This window comes from Bufo gargarizans, chromosome 9 (genome assembly GCF_014858855.1).
Source record: "Bufo gargarizans isolate SCDJY-AF-19 chromosome 9, ASM1485885v1, whole genome shotgun sequence".
Lineage (NCBI taxonomy): Eukaryota > Metazoa > Chordata > Amphibia > Anura > Bufonidae > Bufo > Bufo gargarizans.
The window spans coordinates 191755119-191776544 of NC_058088.1; the positions used below are offsets into that span (position 1 = coordinate 191755119).

The 21426-nt window shown below is 43.3% G+C and overlaps 1 protein-coding gene and 1 pseudogene across 1 annotated transcript in view; both read left to right on the forward strand.

The window, feature by feature from the left end:
* Positions 1-21426, forward strand: part of LOC122945936 (histo-blood group ABO system transferase-like) — a 76390-nt gene that overhangs the window by 23022 nt on the left and 31942 nt on the right. Inside the window, exons 5-6 of the mRNA XM_044305160.1 lie at positions 7968-8003; positions 9930-10064. Coding sequence (XP_044161095.1) covers positions 7968-8003; positions 9930-10064 — 171 coding nt within the window. The remainder of the gene's footprint in view (positions 1-7967; positions 8004-9929; positions 10065-21426) is intronic.
* LOC122945937 lies at positions 12459-13520 on the forward strand (annotated as a pseudogene).

Consider the following 21426-nt stretch of genomic DNA (forward strand, 5'->3'; position numbering starts at 1 on the left):
TGGACCTTTCCATAGAGTTACAGCGCGGGGGAATATGGGGTCACTTCTGATGAACTTATTGCTCACTGGGGGGAGGGGCGATTCTGGAGACTGTCTGGGCATGGACAGGTCATTGGTTTTGGTTGAAATGGAAAATATATTTTATTGTAGTTTATTTGAAATATTACATTTTTAATATGGACAAAATATAAAAGTTGTATTTGGCAGGTTATGGATGGAACTATCGCACAATTTGTATGAATGTACTCGGAGATCGGAATCAGACCTGGAGCCGGAGAGTTTGGAGTCGTTTATCCGATAAACCGCTCTATGAGAACGTTGGAAGGACGGAGATCGGATTTTCTACGTATCATTTTTTGGAAGCGTTTTATAGACGATGTTTTTTGCATATGGCGGTGCGACATTGAGACCCTACAAGAGTTCTTTTCCTTTATAAATAACATATGGCCCGAATTAAAATTCACAGCACATACAGATTTTTCTAAAATACCTTTTTTGGATACTTGGGTCATAAAGGGTCAGGATGGAGTTTGTCAAACAGATCTATATATTAAGAGCACAGACCGTAATAGCCTACTTTGCTATGATAGCAACCACCCACCGGCAACGAAAAGGTCCATTCCTTATTCTCAGTTTAAAAGGGTCAGCAGGATAGTTAGTGATCCCTCAATTCGGAATATTCGCCTTGGAGAAATGACCAATAAGTTTAGGCAAAGGGGCTACCCCGAACGGCTACTTACGGATCAACGTAATAAATGTGAAACATTGCCAATCAAACGCGAAACCATTTCTAAAAAACTTCCCCTAGTTATACAATATCATCCTTGGATTAACCGAGTTAGGGCGGTAATTAATAGGCATTGGAATATTATCACCAGGTCTTACCCTCAGATTACAGAATTCCAAAGTCCCCCAATGCTATGTTACAAGCGGGCAAATAATTTAAGGGACAAAATCATTAGAGCAGATGTAGGTACAGCTAAAAAGGGCCCCCGACAAATGACATTCTCTACTGTCAGGAAGGGCACCTTTTCCTGATTAAGCTGCATCCACTGCTCCAGCATAATAAAAGGCCCATATATCTCACATCCGCATAGTGGGGAACAAATTCCCGTAAAGGGCCACTTCACATGTAACAGTTCCTTCATTATATATCTATTGAAATGTCCATGTGGACTCTGTTACGTAGGGGAGACTACAATGAGAATGAAGGATCGTTTTGCGAAACACAAATCGACCATTCGTAATGAAAATCTATTATTGCCAATTCCTTTGCACTTTTCGCAACAAAAACATAATGTGGCCCAGCTTAGGTTTCAGATTATCGAGGAGGTATTACCCCCCCGAAGAGGGGGAAATAGGGTTGAGTTATTGTTACAACGTGAAGCCTATTGGATACACCGCCTACAGACGCTGACACCCAAAGGGTTGAATCGTGAGTACGCGGTCAGCAGTTTTCTATGAGAACATATATGAATTGATCTTGCGAGTAATTACCCGTTTATATTCGTATTAATGAGAACTTTTGTCTTTATATTCTTTATGTGTTTCCACAGTGTAACTGAACTTGCGATCCCTGACGATACAGAGGGATCGCATCCATGTGTGTATTTCAGATGTTAGTAAACATACCTTGGTTGCCTTGCCAACATGACGCTTGAATCAGATGACCTGAAGTTCGATCATGTGATGAGGGGCGGGCTATTTAAACATGTCTTGATATTCATTTCATTGCCATTTGCATGAGTTTGAGAAAGGCACTTGCACGTGCCGAAACGCGCGTCACTTCTATCCATAAGTGGCGAATAAAATATTGAGAATTGTACCAGAAGGAGTGCCGACCTTTTCTTCATATATGGTGTACATGATCCTGTGATATTATTTCCAGCAGTAGGTGGTGCTGGTGTACATGATCCTGTGATATTATTTCCAGCAGTAGGTGGCGCTGGTGTACATGATCCTGTGATATTATTTCCAGCAGTAGGCGGCGCTGGTGTACATGATCCTGTGATATTATTTCCAGCAGTAGGTGGCGCTGGTGTACATGATCCTGTGATATTATTTGCGGCAGTAGGTGGCGATGGTGTACATGATCCTGTGATATTATTTCCGGCAGTAGGTGGCGCTGGTGTACATAATCCTGTGACTTTATTTCCAGCAGTAGGTGGCGCTGGTGCTCACTGGAAGGGTAAGAATTAATTTCCCTTTTTTATAGGGCGGTATCCACCATGTAGTGAAGCTGTTCAGCCACAAGATGTCAGCAGTGAGCTGAATGGACCTTTCCATAGAGTTACAGCGCGGGGGAATATGGGGTCACTTCTGATGAACTTATTGCTCACTGGGGGGAGGGGCGATTCTGGAGACTGTCTGGGCATGGACAGGTCATTGGTTTTGGTTGAAATGGAAAATATATTTTATTGTAGTTTATTTGAAATATTACATTTTTAATATGGACAAAATATAAAAGTTGTATTTGGCAGGTTATGGATGGAACTATCGCACAATTTGTATGAATGTACTCGGAGATCGGAATCAGACCTGGAGCCGGAGAGTTTGGAGTCGTTTATCCGATAAACCGCTCTATGAGAACGTTGGAAGGACGGAGATCGGATTTTCTACGTATCATTTTTTGGAAGCGTTTTATAGACGATGTTTTTTGCATATGGCGGTGCGACATTGAGACCCTACAAGAGTTCTTTTCCTTTATAAATAACATATGGCCCGAATTAAAATTCACAGCACATACAGATTTTTCTAAAATACCTTTTTTGGATACTTGGGTCATAAAGGGTCAGGATGGAGTTTGTCAAACAGATCTATATATTAAGAGCACAGACCGTAATAGCCTACTTTGCTATGATAGCAACCACCCACCGGCAACGAAAAGGTCTATTCCTTATTCTCAGTTTAAAAGGGTCAGCAGGATAGTTAGTGATCCCTCAATTCGGAATATTCGCCTTGGAGAAATGACCAATAAGTTTAGGCAAAGGGGCTACCCCGAACGGCTACTTACGGATCAACGTAATAAATGTGAAACATTGCCAATCAAACGCGAAACCATTTCTAAAAAACTTCCCCTAGTTATACAATATCATCCTTGGATTAACCGGGTTAGGGCGGTAATTAATAGGCATTGGAATATTATCACCAGGTCTTACCCTCAGATTACAGAATTCCAAAGTCCCCCAATGCTATGTTACAAGCGGGCAAATAATTTAAGGGACAAAATCATTAGAGCAGATGTAGGTACAGCTAAAAAGGGCCCCCGACAAATGACATTCTCTACTGTCAGGAAGGGCACCTTTTCCTGATTAAGCTGCATCCACTGCTCCAGCATAATAAAAGGCCCATATATCTCACATCCGCATAGTGGGGAACAAATTCCCGTAAAGGGCCACTTCACATGTAACAGTTCCTTCATTATATATCTATTGAAATGTCCATGTGGACTCTGTTACGTAGGGGAGACTACAATGAGAATGAAGGATCGTTTTGCGAAACACAAATCGACCATTCGTAATGAAAATCTATTATTGCCAATTCCTTTGCACTTTTCGCAACAAAAACATAATGTGGCCCAGCTTAGGTTTCAGATTATCGAGGAGGTATTACCCCCCCGAAGAGGGGGAAATAGGGTTGAGTTATTGTTACAACGTGAAGCCTATTGGATACACCGCCTACAGACGCTGACACCCAAAGGGTTGAATCGTGAGTACGCGGTCAGCAGTTTTCTATGAGAACATATATGAATTGATCTTGCGAGTAATTACCCGTTTATATTCGTATTAATGAGAACTTTTGTCTTTATATTCTTTATGTGTTTCCACAGTGTAACTGAACTTGCGATCCCTGACGATACAGAGGGATCGCATCCATGTGTGTATTTCAGATGTTAGTAAACATACCTTGGTTGCCTTGCCAACATGACGCTTGAATCAGATGACCTGAAGTTCGATCATGTGATGAGGGGCGGGCTATTTAAACATGTCTTGATATTCATTTCATTGCCATTTGCATGAGTTTGAGAAAGGCACTTGCACGTGCCGAAACGCGCGTCACTTCTATCCATAAGTGGCGAATAAAATATTGAGAATTGTACCAGAAGGAGTGCCGACCTTTTCTTCATATATGGTGTACATGATCCTGTGATATTATTTCCAGCAGTAGGTGGTGCTGGTGTACATGATCCTGTGATATTATTTCCAGCAGTAGGTGGCGCTGGTGTACATGATCCTGTGATATTATTTCCAGCAGTAGGTGGCGCTGGTGTACATGATCCTGTGATATTATTTCCAGCAGTAGGTGGCGCTGGTGTACATGATCCTGTGATATTATTTCCAGCAGTAGGTGGCGCTGGTGTACATGATCCTGTGATATTATTTCCAGCAGTAGGTGGCGCTGGTGTACATAATCCTGCGATATTATTTCCAGCAGTAGGTGGCGCTGGTGTACATGATCCTGTGATATTATTTCCAGCAGTAGGTGGCTCTGGTGTACATGATCCTGTGATATTATATCCAGCAGTAGGTGGCGCTAGTGTACATGATCCTGTGATATTATTTCCAGCAGTAGGTGGCGCTGGTGTACATGATCCTGTGATATTATTTCCAGCAGTAGGTGGCGCTGGTGTACATGATCCTGTGATATTACATCCAGCAGTAGGTGGCTGTCCATAGAGTTACAGGGCGGGGGAATATGGGGTCACTTCTGATCAATTTACTGCTCATTGGGGGGTGATTTCGGAGACTGTCTATGGACAGATAATTGGTTTGAGTTACAGAGATAATTATTTGGGGGGTTAAAGTCTTATATCCGATAAATCTCTGTCTTTTTGAGAACTTCACTTCTGTCGTTTGCTGAGGTTACGATGTGATCGATCGGAGGGAAGGTGATTTAAAGAGAAGGTTCTGCTGTTTGTTGGGTTCTCGTCTTTTTTTTTATTTATTTTTTTATTTTTTTTCTGTTTCCAATGGTTCTTAATGAACCCGTCCCTAATAAATGACTCCAAAGCTGGTGAGAAGGCGTAACTTTCGCTATTAGAGGCAGACAAAATCCCCACACCAATACCAAGGCTAAAAGATTGTAGGGAAATACTGCGGGTATTGTCCAGAACTGCAGCCAGCAAACCCAAAAACTACCAGTGTTCCTCACCCCTCTGGTTGGAAAGAAGCTAATGCTACCCCTAGGTGTTCACCAGAGCTTGCTGCATGGACTTGGCTTCTAGGGACCCAGGTCACATCTGTGGTAGAAGACAGCAGAAAACTAGTGTGAGCTCGCTGGTAGCAGACTGACCAGGAAGGTACAAAAAAGTATTGGACAAGCAGAGTCAAAACCAGGAGAGACAGATACAACTGGACAAGTAGACAAGGAGTAAATCCAGAGACAAGCCAAAGGTCAGTTCACCAGGAGAATTAATAGAAGGCAAGTCAGCAGACTGAGGGTTAGTCCAGAAACAAGTGAAAAGTCAGCGCAGCGGGAATTCTAAAGCCGGAGCTGAGAGGAGCACAATGGACAGAAGCCAAGACACATACGTAATCACAGGCAGTGACGCAGAATGATTGCCTGCTGGAAATCCTCTGCCCGGCCTTCAGATTGGACGCCGAGTAGGAGTGCGGTTTTGCTTTACGTATTCCACTCTCTGATTGGATGATCAGCCAGAGCTTGACTTATTGGCATGGTAACTTTCCGGGAAGGGCCACTAGTGGATATGCTGCACGTGATCTCCCCAGAACCGCCACGCAAACCAAAGTGACCACTGCTGGGGAAGAGGAAGACACCACAGGATGGCAGCTAGGTAAGTTCCTTACAGCATTGGTGCCCATTACCCCTAAAAAGAGAAATAGAAAATGAGGCCAAATCTAAAAGAATTAATAATTTTTGAAGAGTCGACTGCGGGAAAGATGGAGAACAAGAAAAAGCAGACGAGATCCCAACAGACATCGGAACACTCACTATATAACCATCATACATGTGCTGAATAAACAGAGATCCGCCTCTAAAACCAACCTCCCTAATGTCTGCTATGGAAGGGCCCCAACTCTGAAACTGCTTGTGGCCCCCAGTCATCCAGAGCAGCATAAGAGGAAGCCATCAGTAGTCTCGAGATGAAGAAGAAGGGGAGCGATCGGTGCAGCAATCCTCGGAGCCGCAGGAGAGGAGGTCCATATTACACCCCTGACCGCTCGGTCCAGTTACGTCCTCTGTCTCACAGACACTTGTCGTGGATCACAATATATGTCGCCAACCAAACCCTGCCCCCCCGTCACAGTAAAAGCCGATCCCTGAAACATGGCGCATCCCGACATTGTACTCTGAAAGATACGTATAAAATCGGATCTCCGTCCTTCCAACGTTCTCATAGAGCGGTTTATCGGATAAACGACTCCAAACTCTCCGGCTCCAGGTCTGATTCCGATCTCCGAGTACATTCATACAAATTGTGCGATAGTTCCATCCATAACCTGCCAAATACAACTTTTATATTTTGTCCATATTAAAAATGTAATATTTCAAATAAACTACAATAAAATATATTTTCCATTTCAACCAAAACCAATGACCTGTCCATGCCCAGACCGTCTCCAGAATCGCCCCTCCCCCCAGTGAGCAATAAGTTCATCAGAAGTTACCCCATATTCCCCCGCGCTGTAACTCTATGGAAAGGTCCATTCAGCTCACTGCTGACATCTTGTGGCTGAACAGCTTCACTACATGGTGGATACCGCCCTATAAAAAAGGGAAATTAATTCTTACCCTTCCAGTGAGCACCAGCGCCACCTACTGCTGGAAATAAAGTCACAGGATTATGTACACCAGCGCCACCTACTGCCGGAAATAATATCACAGGATCATGTACACCATCGCCACCTACTGCCGCAAATAATATCACAGGATCATGTACACCAGCGCCACCTACTGCTGGAAATAATATCACAGGATCATGTACACCAGCGCCACCTACTGCTGGAAATAATATCACAGGATCATGTACACCATCGCCACCTACTGCCACAAATAATATCACAGGATCATGTACACCAGCGCCACCTACTGCCGCAAATAATATCACAGGATCATGTACACCAGCGCCACCTACTGCAGGAAATAATATCACAGGATCATGTACACCAACGCCACCTACTGCTGGAAATAATATCACAGGATCATGTACACAAGCGCCACCTACTGCCAGGAATAATATCACAGGATCATGTACACCAGCGCCACCTACTGCCACAAATAATATCACAGGATCATGTACACCAGCGCCTCCTACTGCCACAAATAATATCACAGGATCATGTACACCGCCGCCACCTACTGCTGGAAATAATATCACAGGATCATGTACACCAGCACCACCTACTGCTGGAAATAATATCACAGGATCATGTACACCAGCGCCACCTACTGCTGGAAATAATATCACAGGATCATGTACACCAGCACCACCTACTGCTGGAAATAATATCACAGGATCATGTACACCAGCACCACCTACTGCTGGAAATAATATCACAGGATCATGTACACCAGCGCCACCTACTGCTGTATGTAATATCACAGGATCATGTACACCAGCGCCACCTACTGCTGGAAATAATATCACAGGATCATGTACACCAGCGCCACCTACTGCTGGAAATAATATCACAGGATCATGTACACCAGCGCCACCTACTGCTGGAAATAAAGTCACAGGATCATGTACACCAGCGCCATCTACTGCCACAAATAATATCACAGGATAATGTACACAAGCGCCACCTACCACTTAGATATGGCTTTTACATTTACATCCATTAATCTGCAGGCCAGCAGAAGAGATCTGAAAGACAAGCACAAGCCGTGGCCTGCAGCAGGGAGTGAGCCTGAGGCATCTGGCACCCGGTCTCGGAGCGCAGTTTTAACATGTAGACCGATCAAATACAATGAAATAATACTGCTGATGTCTTCTCTGTTTCCAGGATGCTGTACGAGAGACCAGAAGCCCTGAAGCCTCCGTAAGTTATTCCAAGGTGCTTAGAGCAGTGGCGTACATAGAGAAGTAAGGCCCCCATAGCAAGGATTAAACCAGGCCCCCACACACAGGACAGTAGGAGTTACACCTAAACCCCTTTCAATGACCGTTAAACAATTTTTTCCACTGCCTCATTTGCTAAAAGTTGTTCCTTTAGAAGGTAAAGTCCTGACCGAGTTATCACCTCCAGTAGAAGAGAAGATAATCCCAACTAAGACTGGGCCCCCTGTTGCATTTGGGCCCCGTAGCAGTCGCATGGTCTGCCGCTATGGTAGTTACACCCCTGCCTGATAATCATAGTAATTGATTTCAGTGGGAACAGTGAATACAGGCGTAAGAGGTTCATACAGGTCCCATAGGGGCAACAGGTAAGGCTACTTTCACACTTGCGTTCAGAGCGGATCCGTCTGCATTATATTGCAAAAAAAATTCTAAGTGTCAAAGTAGCTCAGACGGATCCGTCCAGACTTTACATTGAAAGTCAATGGGGGACGGATTCGTTTGAAAATTGAGCCACAGTGTGTCATCTTCAAACGGATCCGTCCCCATTGACTTACATTGTAAGTCTGGACGGATCCGTTTGCCTCCGCACGGCCAGACGGACACCCGAACGCTGCAAGCAGCGTTCGGGTGTCCGCCTGCTGAGCGGAGGACAAATGCTGCCAGACTGATGCCTTCTGAGCGGATCCGCATCCACTCAGAATGCATTAGGGCAGTACGGAAGCGTTCGGGGCCGCTTGTGAGAGCCTTTGAACGGAACTCACAAGCGGAGCCCCGAACGCTAGTGTGAAAGTAGCCTTATTGGATACAGTCCTTACAGTCGGCACCAGAAGAGGTAGAATTTAGTGCAGGTTCCTGTCCTAAGAGATCGCCTTGTCGTTGGTGGACAGGCACAAATACATAATTTTGTACAAAATGTATTTGCCAAGAATCTCACAGTTACGGCTCGTGTACACGATCATTGTTGACCAGTTCCCGTATTGAAGCTTGCAAACAGCAGGTCCGCAATATATAGGCACCGGCCATTTGTGCACCTCATCACGGATGTGGACCTATTCACTTGAATCTATGGAGTGCTTCCGTGGTTTTCTGTCCGTGCCTCCATGTTCTATTTTTTTGTGCTGCGGACGGATCAAGGTTCCATTCAAGTTGAATCCGCATGGATGGTGCCAGTGCATTGGGGTCCACAATGCACAGAAAGTAAAGCACACGTTAGTTTGCTGGAGCCCTTATAACTTAGCTGTAGCATTAGTACCTTTTCTCTAGCGAGTATGGCTATTGTATTTACTTTATTATTTGTCTTTTTCATTACGTTATTCTATCAAAAAATTATAGTGCAAAGCAGAAAAAACATTAAAATCTTCAAAAGATGAAACAATGCGGCCCTCACCCCAAAGCCGGCGTATTTCATGGATTTATGAACAAAGTAAGGATTTTATGGTGAGCGACGCATTGTTTCATCTTTTGATGATTGGACTGTGAAGTATTTGACCCAGAGCACCACTTATCCACTGCTTGTCGCCCCTGAGCAAGTTCCATAGAGTTCAATGGTATCGCAGTGATCTGAGCAGAGGAAGGTAGTGCCGACACATGTCATTTATTGAACAAAAAACATTTCAAATTTGACATTTTTAGGATGAAACAATTTGGTGCAACAAACTGCTTTTGTAACATTTTGGTAAGGGCGGGAGATTACATATTATTTCTAGATAACAGTTTGGCTGCATTTCCCATGAAAATGTAAAACTGGAGGTTGAAAATGGAAGAGGGAGCAGTTGTCTAGAGAGCGAGATCTCCGGGCTTTATTACTTGTAGAAGACACGGCCAAACGCAAACTGGAATAACACTTTCATCTACTTGGGAAAAAAGACACACTGGGTGTAATGATTAATGCTCTTCTCTCTGCCAGACGGACAGGTGTTCTCACGGTGACTCCATGGCTAGCGCCGATTGTATGGAATAGACTCTTCAATATAGACATACTCAACGCACAATTCCACAAGAGAAGAGTTCACATTGGACTGACTGTGTTTGCTATTAGAAAGTAAGGAAATCCAGACAATTCACACTCATTCTATATACATTCTATATAGTATAACTACTATAATACTGCTCCTATGTACAAGAATATAACTACTATAATACTGTTCCTATGTACAAGAATATAACTACTATAATACTGTTCCTATGTACAAGAATATAACTACTATAATACTGCTCCTATGTACAAGAATATAACTACTATAATACTGCCTCCTATGTACAAGAATATAACTACTATAACACTGCTCCTATGTACAAGAATATAACTACTATAACACTGCTCCTATGTACAAGAATATAACTACTATAATACTGCCTCCTATGTACAAGAATATAACTACTATAATACTGCATCCTATATACAAGAATAGAACTACTATAATACTGCTCCTATGTACAGGAATATAACTACTATAATACTGCCTCCTATGTACAAGAATATAACTACTATAATACTGCCTCCTATATACAAGAATATAACTACTATAATACTGCCTCCTGTGTACAAGAATATACCTACTATAATACTGCTCCTATGTACAAGAATATAACTACTATAATACTGCTCCTATGTACAAGAATATAACTGCTATAATACTACTTCTATGTACAAGAATATAACTACTATAATACTGCCTCCTATGTACAAGGATATAACTACTATAATACTGCTCCTATGTACAAGAATATAACTGCTATAATACTGCCGCCTATGTACAAGAATATAACTACTATAATACTGCCTCCTATGTACAAGAATATAACTACTATAATACTGCCTCCTATGTACAAGAATATAACTACTATAATACTGCCTCCTATGTACAAGAATATAACTACTATAATACTGCCTCCTACGTAGAAGAATATAACTACTATAATACTGCTCCTATGTACAAGAATATAACTACTATAATACTGCTCCTATGTACAAGAATATAACTGCTATAATACTACTCCTATGTACAAGAATATAACTACTATAATACTGCCTCCTATGTACAAGAATATAACTACTATAATACTGCCTCCTATGTACAAGAATATAACTACTATAATACTGCATCCTATGTACAAGAATATAACTGCTATAATACTACTTCTATGTACAAGAATATAACTACTATAATACTGCCTCCTATGTACAAGAATATAACTACTATAATACTGCCTCCTATGTACAAAGATATAACTACTATAATACTGCTCCTGTGTACAAGAATATAACTACTATAATACTGCCTCCTATGTACAAGAATATAACTACTATAATACTGCTCCTATGTACAAGAATATAACTGCTATAATACTACTTCTATGTACAAGAATATAACTACTATAATACTGCTCCTATGTACAAGAATATAACTGCTATAATACTACTTCTATGTACAAGAATATAACTACTATAATACTGCCTCCTATGTACAAGAATATAACTACTATAATACTGCCTCCTATGTACAAGAATATAACTACTATAATACTGCCTCCTACGTACAAGAATATAACTACTATAATACTGCCTCCTACGTACAAGAATATAACTACTATAATACTGCTCCTATGTACAAGAATATAACTACTATAATACTGCTCCTATGTACAAGAATATAACTGCTATAATACTACTCCTATGTACAAGAATATAACTACTATAATACTGCCTCCTATGTACAAGAATATAACTACTATAATACTGCCTCCTATGTACAAGAATATAACTACTATAATACTGCCTCCTACGTACAAGAATATAACTACTATAATACTGCCTCCTACATACAAGAATATAACTACTATAATACTGCTCCTATGTACAAGAATATAACTACTATAATACTGCTCCTATGTACAAGAATATAACTACTATAATACTGCCTCCTATGTACAAGAATATAACTACTATAATGCTGCCTCCTATGTACAAGAATATAACTGCTATAATACTGCTCATATGTACAAGAATATAACTACTATAATACTGCCTCCTATGTACAAGAATATAACTACTATAATACTGCCTCCTATGTACAAGGATATAACTACTATAATACTGCTCCTATGTACAAGAATATAACTACTATAATACTGCCTCCTATGTACAAGAATATAACTACTATAATACTGCCTCCTATGTACAAGGATATAACTACTATAATACTGCCTCCTATGTACAAGAATATAACTACTATAATACTGCTCCTATGTACAAGAATATAACTACTATAATGCTGCCTCCTATGTACAAGAATATAACTACTATAATACTGCTCCTATGTACAACAATATAACTACTATAATACTGCCTCCTATGTACAAGAATATAACTACTATAATACTTTTCTTTATAAACCACATGTTTTCTGACCATTTTTTCTGTTCTCTTTTTTCGGTACACCAAGTTTATCAAACATTTTCTGGACACAGCTGAGAAGGTTTTCATGACTGGACACCGGTTCACTTATTATGTAATGACCGACCAGCCCACTGCCATCCCCAACATTACACTGAGTGAAAAGAGAAATCTGGTTGTCCTGGAGGTCCCAGCCTACAAAAGATGGCAGGACATCACCATGAGGAGGATGCAGATCATTCGAGACTTCATCGATGATCGGTTTGTCAATGAGGTGGACTATCTGGTGTGTTTAGATGTGGACATGGTCTTCGCAGACCAGGTTGGGGTTGAGATCCTCAGTGATGTTTATGGTGTCATCCATCCGGGTTTTTTCACATCGTCTCGCAAGAAGTTTACCAATGAAAGGAGACCTCAGTCTGCAGGTTGCATCCCTGAAGACGAGGGCGATTTCTATTACACGGGGGCCCATTTTGGAGGCACAGTGGAAGAGATCTACAAGTTGACCAACCATTGCCACCACGCCATGCTGTCCGATAAAGCTATAAACATAGAAGCTCAGTGGCATGATGAAAGTTATCTCAACAGATATTTCCTGTATTACAAACCCACCAAGGTCCTGTCTCCAGAGTATTCCTGGAACTACTACTACGGAAACCCAGCCGTAGTCGAGAAGGAGATTTATTGATTTGCCTAAGGAATATGCCAAAGTACGTGACAACCGGTGACACTCCACACAGCGGATTGGAGGTTGAGGGTTTTTATGCAATATCTCTAATTCTTCTATAGTCCTCATCCTCCCGCATATTATCTTAAACCTCTTTGTTCTTGAGTTCTCGTATCTCGAGAATCTTCCATGTTACTCCTCATGGATGATACTTGAACCTGATTGTGTCTGTACAGATATTGCTGCCATTCCTATGAAGCTTATTACAATGGCCATGCGATGACTTGTAAAATAGTTTTTGAATTGAGACATTGTATTTACTATATTGACATTCTTTGGTGAAATTTGTGTAATTTTTTATTATCTTTTTTGCATGGCCACTCGTAATTTTTGTAAGTGTAATGCTGAGATATCACCCACACCAAGGAGCCCGAGCAAATAAAAGGGGTAATCTGACTCTAAACAGTAACATTCAACTGGTTAAATATGGTCAGTTTACCTTTACAATTTGGCGCTGAAGGTCAGCTGCGATCCTAATCATTCACCGCTGTCATTTAAGAATCTTCTAGCAAAATGTGACTGCAGCAACCAAGCTGAGCCAGCACTATGACTATGGTGGTAAATGTAGAGAATACACAGCCTTTTTAATGTCTTCTCGCATCTTTAACCCCTTAAGGACGCAGGGCGTATCGGTATTCCGGCGCCGCGGGGGTTAATCGGAACGGGATGCCGGCTGAAATCATTCAGCCGGCATCCCGTAACAACGCAGGGGGGGGTCATTTGACCCCCCCGTATCGGCGATCGCAGAAAACCGCAGGTCAATTCAGACCTGCGGTTTTCTGCGTTTCCGGTCCATTCGGGTGTCCTGTGACCCGATGAACCGGAAAAAGACTGCGATCGGTGGCGTAATTATACACCACCAATCGCAGTCCGAGGATTTGAGGAGGCGGTGCTGGCCCTGGTGCTGAACACTGCTGTCCAGGGTGCTGATTGGTGCAGGGGAGAGAGGCGCGAGATTCAAACTTCCTGCGCTCCTCTCTCCCCTCCTCTTCCTGTTCTGCACGAGCACCCGGCAGCATCGTCCAGCACCAGCTCCAGCACCAGCTCCCCCTAATCGCCATCCATCACCCTCCTGCACCCATCGCCACCCAGGTAGGTTAGGGTCAGTGAGGGAGAGGCACCGTTAGGCAGGGAAAGAAGGGAAAAGTTAGTTAGAAAAAAAACAAAACTTTTATTCCTAACTTTTTTGATCCATCTATCAGACCCCAGCCTCCCCCCTGCCACTTGCCCCCCCCTACCAGCCCCCCACCACCACCAGCCCCCCCACCCCCCACCAGCCCCTCCCCCCCCCCCCAGCCCCCCACCAGCCCCTCCCCCCCCCACTTCACCACCAGCCCCCTTTTTTTTTTTCTGCGTGCACTGACTGGTCGGCACTTTTTAGCGTCCGTCCACTGTTAGCGCCCGCCACCCCACTGTTAGCGCCCCACCACCCCACCGCTGATCAGCCTTGTACCGCTGATCAGCAAGTTTTAACTTTTTTTCCTAACACTTGCCCTTTTTTTCTTGCCTTTTTTAGTACGCGAACACCCATTGCCCCCACACACACGCACATATAATAAAGTTTGCCACACACGCACACCTACACGCACACACACCCATGGCCCGCCGGGTGTTCTCGGCCGAGGAGGCATATGCCCAGATTGCCTCAGACTCTGAGAGCCCCAGTGAGGATGAGGATGACCCCACATTCCTTTTATCATCCGCATCCTCCTCATCATCATCGGATGACGATGAGCCACCAAGGCGGCGGAGACGCCGCCAGGCGGAGCCAGGGGCCCCACATGCTAGGGATCCTGTGGCCCACCCTAGTACGAGCCGCCCTGGGGTTCGTACTGGTTTCCCGGCCCACCAAATAAGTTCACCGGAGCCCCCTGCCGATGAACTTAGCTGGTGTCCCCCAGTGGACTTTGAGCCTGAGATTCCGGATTTTGCTGGCAATCCTGGAATCCAGATTCCCACAGTGGGGTTTACTGAAATAGACTATTTTAGTTTTTTTTTCAGTAACCCACTGGTGAATCTGATGGTGGAGCAGACGAATCTGTACGCCCAACAGTTCGTCGCTCAAAACCCAGGCTCATTTTTGTCTAGACCCGGTGGCTGGACGCCGGTCAGTGCAGCCGAGATGAGGACATTTTGGGGCCTCATGCTGCATATGGGCCTGGTCAAAAAACCCAGTGTCAGGCATTACTGGAGTGGGGACGTCCTATACCAGACCCCACTGTACAGTATGGTCATGACACGTCCCCGGTTTGAGGCCATCCGGAAATGTCTGCATTATTCCGATAATGCAGCATGTCCACCCCGAGGTGATCCTGCCTATGACCGGCTGTATAAGATACGGCCGGTCATCGATCACTTTGGGGCCACATTTCAGCAGGCCTACGTACCTGGAAGGGAGGTCGCGGTTGATGAGTCTCTCGTTGCGTTCAAGGGGAGACTCAGTTTCCGCCAATATATTCCCACAAAGCGGGCGAGGTATGGCGTGAAGCTATACAAAATTTGTGAGAGTACCTCAGGGTACACTTACAAATTTCGTGTGTACGAGGGGCGAGATTCCCGTATTCAACCCCCAGAATGTCCCCCCACTCTGGGTGTTAGCGGGAAACTCGTGTGGGACCTTATGTACCCACTGCTGGATAAGGGTTACCACTTGTACGTGGATAACTTTTATACCAGCATTCCCTTGTTCAGGTCCCTTGCCGCCAGATCCACGTTCGCTTGTGGGACCGTGCGGAAAAATCAACGCGGCCTCCCTGCCTACCCCCTCCAGGTACCTATCCCCAGGGGTGAGACCCGTGCACTTACCAGTGGAAACCTGTTGCTGGTCAGGTATAAGGACAAGAGGGATGTCCTTATGCTGTCCACAATCCACGGTAACGGCACCACCCCAGTCTCTGTGCGAGGTACCACGGCAACGGTCCTCAAGCCCGATTGTATCGTCGACTACAATCGGTATATGGGAGGAGTTGATCTCTCTGATCAAGTCCTCACGCCATATAACGCCATGCGCAAACCCGGGCATGGTACAAAAAAGTTGCGGTCTACTTGGTGCAGGTTGCCATGTACAACTCTTTTGTACTATCCCGAAGCGCTGGCAGCACAGGGACATTCCTCCAGTTCTATGAGGCAGTCCTCAAGGACCTGATCTTTTCGGACCGGGAAAGAGCAGGCCGGAGTACCTCGGGAACTGTAGGCGTCCGGATCGTCCCTGGCCAACACTTTCCAGGTGTGGTCCCCCATACTGGAAAGAAGGGACGAACCCAAAAAAAGTGCAGAGTGTGTCGCAGGAGGGGATACGGAAGGACACCACCACTCAGTGCGACACGTGCCCCGATCATCCGGGCCTCTGCGTTATCGATTGCTTCAGGGAGTATCACACTCCCATGGAGTACTAAATTTTTATAATCCCCAACAGTCCACTAGAGAACATAAAAAACTATGGCTCTCAGCCTTTGGAGACACGAAAACATTTTTTTTTCCCCAAAAAATATTAGTTTTAGTGCAGGCATCCTCAAACTGCGGCCCTCCAGATGTTGTAAAACTATAACTCCCAGCATGCCCAGAAAAACCTACAGCCATCAGCAGGGCATGGTGGGAATTGCAGTTTTACAACATCTGGTGGGCCGCAGTTTTAGGATGCCTGCTTAGTGTCTCCAAAGTCTGAGAGCCATACATATTGGGCATCGTCGCGTGCGTAAAAGTCGTCGCTATAAAAATAACTTTTGACCAAACGCCTCGGATGAACGGTGTTAAAAATATAAAAAAAAAACGGTGCCAAAACAACAATTTTTGGGCAAAATTTCCATTTGAATCCTTTTTGCCGGTAATAAAGCAAGGGTTAACAGCCAAACAAAACTCAATATTTATTGCCCCGATTCTGTAGTTTGCAGAAACACCCCATATGTGGTCGTAAATGGCTATATAGCCGCAGGGCATAGAACGAAGGGAACTCCATACGGTTTCTGGAAGGCAGATTTTGATGGACAGTTTTTTTTTTGACACCATGTCCCATTAGAAGCCCCCCCTGATGTAGCCTAGACTAGAAACTCCAAAAAAGTGACCCCATCTAAGAAACTACACCCCTCAAGGTATTCAAAAGTTACTTTACAAACTATGTTAACCCTTTAGGTGTTCCACAAACTAAATAGCGAATGTAGAAACAATTTTAGAATTTTTTTGTTACATTGCCTCAAAAAAGAGTAATATAGAGCAACCAAAAATCATAGTTTACCCCTAAAATAGTCCCAAAACAACAACCCCCTTATCCCGTAGTTTCCTAGATGGGGTCACTTTTATGGAGTTTCTACTCTAGGGGTGCATCAGGGGGCTTGAAAGGGTACATGGTGTAAGTAAACCAGTCCAGCAAAATCTGCCTTCCAAAAACCGTTCCCCTTCTTCTATGTCCTGCCGTTCGGCCAAACCGTAGTTTACGACCACATATGGGGTGTTTCTGCAAACTACAGAATCAGGGCAACTCATTTTGAGTTTTGTTTGGCTGTTAACCCATTTTTTCCAGTAATAAAGTAAGGGTTAAATTGGAAAATTTTCCAAAAAATAGAAATTTCAAAATTGTTTCTCCATCTGCCATTAACTCTTGTGGAACACCTAAAGGGTTAACAAAGTTTGTAACCCCAGTTTTGAATACCTTGAGGGGTGTACTTTCTTAGATGGAGTCACTTTTTTGAAATTTCTATTCTAGGGGTGCAACAGGGGGCTTCAAATGGGACATGGTATAAACAAAACCAGTCCTGCAAAATCTGCCTTCCAAAACCCATATGGTGTTCCCCTCCTTCTATGTGCTCCTGTTCGGCCAAACAGTAGTTTACAACCACATATGGGGTGTTTCTGCAAACTACAGAATCAGGGCAACCCATTTTGAGTTTTTTTTGGCAGTTAACCCTTGTTTTACTCCTGGAAAAAATTGATTATATTGGAAAATTTTCCAAAAAATAGACATTTCAAAATTGTTTCTCCATCTGCCATTAACTCTTGTGAAACACCTAAAGGGTTAACAAAGTTTGTAACCCCAGTTTTGAATACCTTGAGGGGTGTACTTTCTTAGATGGAGTCACTTTTTTGAAATTTCTATTCTAGGGGTGCAACAGGGGGCTTCAAATGGGACATGGTATAAACAAAACCAGTCCTGCAAAATCTGCCTTCCAAAACCCATATGGTATTCCCCTCCTTCTATGTGCTCCTGTTCGGCCAAACAGTAGTTTACAACCACATATGGGGTGTTTCTGCAAACTACAGAATCAGGGCAACCCATTTTGAGTTTTGTTTGGCAGTTAACCCTTGTTTTACTCCTGGAAAAAATTGATTATATTGGAAAATTTTCCAAAAATTGACATTTCAAAATTGTTTCTCCATCTGCCATTAACTCTTGTGAAACACCTAAAGGGTTAACAAAGTTTGTAACCCCAATTTTGAATACCTTGAGGGGTGTACTTTCTTAGATGGAGTCACTTTTTTGAAATTTCTATTCTAGGGGTGCAACAGGGGGCTTCAAATGGGACATGGTATAAACAAAACCAGTCCTGCAAAATCTGCCTTCCAAAACCCATATGGTGTTCCCCTCCTTCTATGTGCTCCTGTTCGGCCAAACAGTAGTTTACAACCACATATGGGGTGTTTCTGCAAACAACAGAATCAGGGGAACCCATTTTGAGTTTTGTTTGGCAGTTAACCTTTGTTTTACTCCTGGAAAAAATTGATTATATTGGAAAATTTTCCAAAAAATAGACATTTCAAAATTGTTTCTCCATCTGCCATTAACTCTTGTGGAACACCTAAAGGGTTAACAAAGTTTCTAAACCCAGTTTTGAATACCTTGAGGGGTGTACTTTCTTAGATGGAGTCACTTTTTTGAAATTTCTATTCTAGGGGTGCAACAGGGGGCTTGAAATGGGACATGGTATAAACAAAACCAGTCCTGCAAAATCTGCCTTCCAAAACCCATATGGTGTTCCCCTCCTTCTATGTGCTCCCGTTCGGCCAAACAGTAGTTTACGACCACATATGGGGTGTTTCTGCAAACTACAGAATCAGGGCAACCCATTTTGAGTTTTGTTTGGCAGTTAACCCTTGTTTTACTCCTGGAAAAAATTGATTATATTGGAAAATTTTCCAAAAAATAGAAATTTCGAAATTGTTTCTCCATCTGCCATTAACTCTTGTGGAACACCTAAAGGGTTAATAAAGTTTGAAAAAACAGTTTTGAATACCTTGAGGGGTGTAGTTTCTAGAATGGGGTCATTTCTGGGAGGTTTCTATTATCTAAGCCCCACAATATGACTTCAAACCTGAACTGGTCTATAAAAAGTGGGATTTTGAAGATTTCAGAAAAATTTCAAAATTTGCTTCTAAACTTCTAAGCCTTGTAACATCCCCAAAAAATAAAATATCATTCCCAAAATGCTACAAACATGAAGTAGTCATATGGGGAATGTAAAATCATCACAATTTTTGGGGGTATTACTATGTATTACAGAAGTATAGAAACTGAAACTTTGAAATTTGCTAATTTTTCGAAATTTTTGGTAAAAATTGTATTTTTTTATGCAAAAAAATTCACTTTTTTGACCCAATTTTAGCAGTGTTATGAAGTACAATATGTGACGAAAAAACAATCTCAGAACGGCCTGGGTAAGTCAAAGCGTTTTAAAGTTATGAGCACTTAAATTGACACTGGTCAGATTTGCAAAAAATGGCCAAGTCCTTAAGGTGAAATAGGGCTGAGTCCTTAAGGGGTTAAGCACACTGCCCCCATGAGCACGGCAAGGGGAGGGTGTTAAAAAATATGGATCCCAGCCATGTATCATCTTCATAAACTGCAATCAATAGCGATCGTGCTGTGGTCTAATGGACACTGGCTCCCTATAAATGACAATCACTAGCCCATCATTATGTCTGCTTCTTAAAGGCATAGTACTAAAAACTCTGTTTACTTCCAGGACTGATGGGCTTATACAAATTGATTAAAATATGCACAATGTGCATACTGTAGTGATAAGCTCCTCCCTCTGGGCTGTCCTGTAGTGCTGTGATAATAAGCTCCTCCCTCTGGGCTGTGCTGTAGTGCTGTGATAATAAGCTCCCCCCTCTGGCCTGGGCTGTAGTGCTGTGATAATAAGCTCCTCCCTCTGGATTGTCCTGTAGTGCAGTGATAATAAGTAGTGTTGATCGAGCACCAAAGTGCTCGGGTGCTCTGGTGCACGGATCAAAGACCTCGGGATGCTCGAGTGCTGTATCGAGCACCTGAGCACAATGGAAGTCAATGGGAGAACCTGAGCTTTAAACCAGGCACCCCCGCTCTGAAGAGGGGAGGGTGTCTGGTTCAAAGGAAAAGGTCAGACATTGATGGAAACACCACCGAAATTGTTCGGGAACAGCATAGGGAGGATGTCTGGATCCATCTTGGACTCCCAGGTCGCTGCTGGGAACGATGTTGTCCGAGTAGTACGCCATACAAAACCGAAGATTAAATCGATTTTAGAGGAAAAAATTTTAGGAAATATTCTTTCCTAGATATTTACTTGTATATAAAGTACAAGTGCTGCCAAAAATTACAAGGAACCGGCACTCCAATACACCCTTTATTACACATAACGAAGGGCATCATACACCCTTTTATAAATTATGATTGATGGCCTGCTGGTGACCCTCAAAAACATTAGGAGCAAGGGCCTGCTGGTGACCCTCTAAAACGTTACGGGTGAGGGCCTGCTACTGATCTGACCATCTAAAATATTAGGGGTGAGGGTCTGCTACAGAGCTGACCCTCTAAACCATTAGGGGCGAGTGCCTGCTGCTGAGATGACCATTGAAAAAATTATGGGCGAGTCCCTGCTGCTTAGTTAACCATTGAAAAAATTATGAGCGAGGGCTTGGGGTGAGCTGACCCTGTAAAACATTATGGTTGAGGGCCTGCTTTTGAGCTGACCCTCAAAAACATTATATGCGAGGGCCTGCAGGTGAGCTGACCCTCTAAAAGATTGTAGGTGAAAGCCTTCTGGTGAGCTGACCCTCTAAAAGATTGTAGGTGAGGGACTGCTTTTGAGCTGACCCTGTAAAACAGTATGGTTGAGGGCCTTCTTTTGAGCTGACCCTTAAAAACATTATATGCAAGGGCCTGCAGGTGAGCTGACCCTCTAAAAGATTGTAGGTGACGGCCTGCTGGTAAGCTGACTCTGTAAAACATTATGGTTGAGGGCCTGCTGGTGAGCTGACCCTCAAAAACATTATATGCAAGGGCCTGCAGGTGAGCTGACCCTCTAAAAG